This window comes from Diachasma alloeum, unplaced genomic scaffold (genome assembly GCF_001412515.2).
Source record: "Diachasma alloeum isolate Michigan unplaced genomic scaffold, Dall2.0 Dall_scaffold_00199, whole genome shotgun sequence".
Classification (NCBI taxonomy): Eukaryota; Metazoa; Arthropoda; class Insecta; order Hymenoptera; family Braconidae; genus Diachasma; species Diachasma alloeum.
Window position 1 is genome coordinate 1,239,364 of NW_021680364.1, and position 4,750 is coordinate 1,244,113.

General features: G+C 34.2%; 2 protein-coding genes across 3 annotated transcripts; one reads left to right on the forward strand and one right to left on the reverse strand.

The window, feature by feature from the left end:
* Positions 1–255: 255 nt before the first annotated feature.
* LOC107035550 lies at positions 256–2,466 on the forward strand. Of its 2 annotated transcripts, XM_015253022.1 has the most exons (7): positions 263–325; positions 403–436; positions 517–717; positions 931–989; positions 1,057–1,326; positions 1,726–1,935; positions 2,022–2,466. In XM_015253022.1, coding segments are annotated over exons 2-7 (885 nt in total). In that variant the 5' UTR covers positions 263–325; positions 403–435; the 3' UTR covers positions 2,166–2,466. The 2 variants fall into 2 exon arrangements, with proteins under 2 accessions (XP_015108507.1, XP_015108508.1); XM_015253021.1 differs by lacking the exon at positions 403–436 and having other exon boundaries at positions 256–325.
* Positions 2,458–4,413, reverse strand: LOC107035552 (40S ribosomal protein S23). The gene is made up of 3 exons (XM_015253023.1): positions 4,346–4,413; positions 3,791–3,950; positions 2,458–2,795 (listed from the first exon to the last, which is right to left on the reverse strand). Exons 1-3 carry the CDS (start codon positions 4,347–4,349, stop codon positions 2,528–2,530), a joined length of 432 nt encoding a protein of 143 aa, XP_015108509.1. The 5' UTR covers positions 4,350–4,413; the 3' UTR covers positions 2,458–2,527.
* Between the last annotated feature and the right edge of the window lie 337 nt (positions 4,414–4,750).

Below are 4,750 nucleotides of genomic sequence, written 5' to 3' on the forward strand. Positions count from 1 at the left end.
GTCATTTTGCATTTCTAATTGTGACAGCCATAAAAAAGGAGGGGAGGAAATTATGACAGCCGTTATAAACGCCTGGTAAAATGACCGTTACTGACGGTCATATTAGCGTCATATAACGGGTCATGTGACACATTTCCATCTCCACCTGCGCGAACTACCGGCTCGAATCCAACATGGCGCCTGCCTTAAAACTGCGCATGCGTCCGTCGACTGCGCATGCGCCGATGGCGATCCTCGTCCCTGCCCAATGGGATCTCAGGTCACGTGATGTCCTCACTGAACTCTCCGTTTACGAAAAACAGCTGCAACTGCTCACCCTTAGCCGGTACATAACAAACAACAACAACAGTATTATTTACATTCCCCTCCCAGCACTCGATTATTATTTCGTTTCGTTTTTAGTTTCTGCACGATACTTATGATTTCAACTCCAAAAGTATGTTATTAGTTTCGTTATTGTTATTTTCGATGACAGGACGTAACCTAGTTGTGATTATCGGTGTTTTTATTTGACAGTGGCCAATATCAATGAAGTGATCAATGGGCTTTATGAGGCCCTCGTGAAGGTGAGGTATCCAGGAGTGACGAATATCGAACGGGGGGATCTGGAGAACACCCTCTTGGCACAGAATGACAGGAATAAACTTCTGCACTGGTTGTTGGTGCAGAGCTTGAGGGCTATTAGTTCAACAGCTGATGAGCCTAAAGCCGACAATGGTAAGCTCATTAATTTATCACGTCATTGTTAAATATTCTATAACCAATTAATAATAATAACATTATTACTGTTAATAATAATAATATTTTGTGACTTATTTACACAATAATATTATTACTTTTAATTTAATCATATAATCATATTTTATAACTAACTAATTAATATTCTGCAACTTGTTTGTTTATCAAGTAATTGTTAAATATTTTTTCAAGAGTCATTAGTCAAGTGGTACGTGCAGCTGGGCATCTGTGATAATAAAGCAGCTCTGCTGGTTAGTAACTAATAAAAATCCTCATTACATTGTTCCAAGGATGAATTTATTTGGTAAATTTCCTCAGGGTCAATGTCCAATAAAAGATCAGTTGGATACTCTCATCAGACTCACGAGATTCGTGATGAATGTCCTCGGGGTTAATGGCGAGAAGAAAGTGATCCCTGGTGAGGCTGAGAATATCCTAGACAGATATCTGAATACTGAAATTAATCTCATTCCGACGTCCTGCAAGTTGACGACTAAATTGGGGTACAATGAGGCTAAACGGTATATGAAGAAGTTGAGTGAGAGTGTCAAGGAACAGGTGCCTCCATCGACTTTTGCTTCGACAGGGGTAAGAATCTCATCAACAAGAGGATTTTTATTACGTTACGTACGACAAAATTTTATGGAAATTTTTTTCTATAAAAATTTGTTGACATGATTTTTAAAATTTTTTTTTCTGCAATTTCATTATGGGGAACAAATAAAAAAATGAAAAAATATAGCAGAGAAAACTTGGAAAATTTTAATTTCCACAGAAAAATAAAAATCTATTGACTTTTTAAAATCAAATAAATATATCAAATGAATATGTAAATTCATAGATATTTAAATATTTATCCCATAAATATTTTAAATGTTGCGTAATCTCAAAAGTTGCAGAATTCTAATGAAATTTTAAGAGAAACTTTTTAGACAATTATTATTTCTGAATAAATTTTAACATGCGAATTTTTCTATTTAAAAACAGGATAACACCCAAGATGCTGTTGAGGGAAGAACAGACCAATCAGACGAGCAAGCACTCTCGGCATCTGCCGAAACCGTCGAGAAGTTTTGCGCTGCTTTCCAAGATATCGATAAATGGACGAAAGTTCCAGAAGAGTCGACAGAAAATCCCACGAAGTTGATGGATAATTACATAGACAGCATTCACAATAATTTCTCAACATTGAATGAGGTATACATCATGCCTATTACCGAGTATAATTTATCCCCACGTTGATTATTCATTAGCCTGTATAAATAATTAATTTTGTTTTTCAGGCTCTCCAAAACAAAAATGGAATTCTAGCCGCAGTTATTCCCACAGGACTAGACGTGGGAACGTATCCCTTGGACCAAATTATTCAAGATACAGTGATTGGCCTGGAAGAGCTACAGAAAGTCACTGATAGGAATGATAATTAAATCTAGCTCTCATTATTTTCTTCTTTCCTAATTTTTAGGTGAAATAAACTTTCCGAATCTTCAATATCTCCTGATCAAACGATACGATTTCAAAAAATTTAATTCCATTTTGAACATTAAAAAAATATCTTGAAAATGAGATCAAATTTTTTGAAATTCACTCTGCCAATCTCGAGATATTGAAGACCTTGTAGCTGCTCTCTACTTCTCAGAAATTAGATCTCGTACTGATTTTGTATTCTTTTTATACTTAAAATACTGTAAGGATAATGGTCTCTGAATAAAACATGAGTTCAATGTATTTTCAAGATGATTATTGGCAAAACCCCAGTGAAAAATACATTATATTGAATTAAAATGCCTTATGACCTAGGACGCTCCTTCTTCTCCTTGTACAGCGCGAGTAGTGATACGTTGGCAACTTTGACCACCTTGAAACGCACACCGGGAATGTCACCAACGGCGTGACCTTTACGACCGAATCCAGCCACCAAGACCTCGTCATTCTCCTCGATGTTGTTCAGACAACCGTCACGAGGTACGAACGCAGTGATTTTCTTGCCATTCTTGATCAGCTGTACCCTTACGCACTTACGAATGGCAGAGTTGGGCTGTTTGGCTTCTACTCCACTGTGAAAAGACCATTGCATTCAGTAAAATAGTTTTTTGATTGGAGTTTCTTATCGAGACTTTGGGTTAAAAAAACGTATTGAAGTCTCACGCACGAAAAAAATTCAGAGGAGACCTTGACGAGTTCGATAAATAATTCTATTGGAATTTAAATATTCAATAGCATTCATTCATTATTTATTTGTTTAATTATTCATTTGTTATCCTATTATTTATTGATTTTTTTCTGGAATAGAAGTGAATGAAGAAGATAAAAATATAAACACATTTTTTGTCAGAAATTTCTCCAATTAATTAAAAAATTATCCGCTGGCGTTTTCCTCCAAAATCACTGGTTTCCAAGACTAATGGACAATTATTGAATAAAGATGAGTCATTTGAAAATAAATCTATGGAATGAATCGACTAAATTGAAAAAATTTAAAAAATGATGGAATGTTGAAATAAATTAATCACAAATGTTATAATACTCGGAATTTTGAGTATAATGTTGCTTATTATGTGAACTATAATGTTAAATGTTCATTAAGTTCAAATTATTCATTAAATTGTTGATGAAATGGGTTTTTTTGCTAGAAAATATCTGCAATCCAACAAAACTCAACGAATGTTCAATAGAAAATATTCTACACAAACAGTCAATAAAATTCGATTTTTCTATCCAATTATTCCCTGCAGACATTTTCCATAGAATTTCCTCAACTGAAATTTCCCAAGTTTTTTCTTTGATTGCCTTGATGAGAAAAAAACGTACAATGAAATAAAATTGAAAACCTTTAACCGAGAAAATTCCATAGAAAATATCTCAATAAAATAAGTTGTGCCGAAAAATCGAATGCTATTAACTTATTCTACAGAATATTTTATATTAAACTAATGTAAAGTTCGATTCATCCAAATCCAATAGAATTGTTTAGCAAATTCCCAGGTTTTCTATTTAATTTTTTGCGGGCTCAATTGGTGAATAAATGAAAAATGTGAAGGAAAATACTTACACTTTTTCCAAAACAATTCCCTTAGCGTGGGAAGCACCTCCGAAGGGATTGGCCTTCCAACGAGTTCCCAGATGGGCCTTTTTGTAGTCCTTGTCATTCCAGCGCTGATCGCGTCTGTGGTTGACGTGCTTTCTTGCAGTGCGAAGACCACGGGGCTTACCTGCAACCCAAAACCAATGATCAATGATCAAAATCAAAAGCCAAACTAACAAATTACCGACACGAATTGCCTAGACCAGAATGAACCGATGAAGAAGTTCGATAAGCACTTCAATTGGAAGTCATAAGAATTCTCTTGAAATGTTATTAAAATTTATTTATTTAAAAAAATCTAGTCTTCAAAATTCTTCGTGTCACAAACACGCGTGGAAAACGATCCTAACCACGTTTTCACGTTCTGCAACCTCAAAATATCCACAAATACCGAATTGTTTTAAATATCGATCACTTAAAAATCTCCACGAATACTAGTAATTCATTGTTTTTAGCTTTTTATAACCAATTTGCGGGGAATAATCCAAAAAATTGTTAATAATTGCACATGAATTCACATACCCATCTTGATCGCTGAGCAATACGACCGGAAAAGGTCTGTCCACCATCAGCCGGAAACGGAGACCGTCATCTACCGCATTCTCATTGTTCCCGGGAAAGTTTGAATTAAATGAAACGAAAAAAATTGTAGAAAAATGTAGAAAACTCTATTGAATTTCTGTTGATATTTGTATTAGTTTTTGATTGATTATATGAACGAATTCCGCAAGCCTTATTGTGTTTTTTTTTAATAGAAAATATTCAATGTTTTTTTATTTAGAAAAATGCTTCGAAAAATATATTAAAAAATATTTTTTTAATAGAAAAACTCTCTAGAATTTCATCTTTCTATGTAATTTTTTGTGAAATTTTCTATAGAAATTCCTCGACATGAATTTTCTAAATTGTACCACTCTGTTTTTCTTC

What these genes read in the sequence shown, in the direction of transcription:
- LOC107035552 (XM_015253023.1), bottom strand. An exon ending in GGAATTGTTTTGGAAAAAGT is followed by an intron (nt 2,796 to 3,790) that starts GTAAGTATTTTC and finishes GTCTTTTCACAG; the next exon opens with TGGAGTAGAAGCCAAACAGC.
- LOC107035550 (XM_015253021.1), top strand. Translation starts at nt 268, where the DNA reads ATGTCCTCACTGAACTCTCCGTTTACGAAAAACAGCTGCAACTGCTCA. An exon ending in TGAGCCTAAAGCCGACAATG is followed by an intron (nt 718 to 930) that starts GTAAGCTCATTA and finishes TATTTTTTCAAG; the next exon opens with AGTCATTAGTCAAGTGGTAC. An exon ending in ATTTCTCAACATTGAATGAG is followed by an intron (nt 1,936 to 2,021) that starts GTATACATCATG and finishes TTTGTTTTTCAG; the next exon opens with GCTCTCCAAAACAAAAATGG.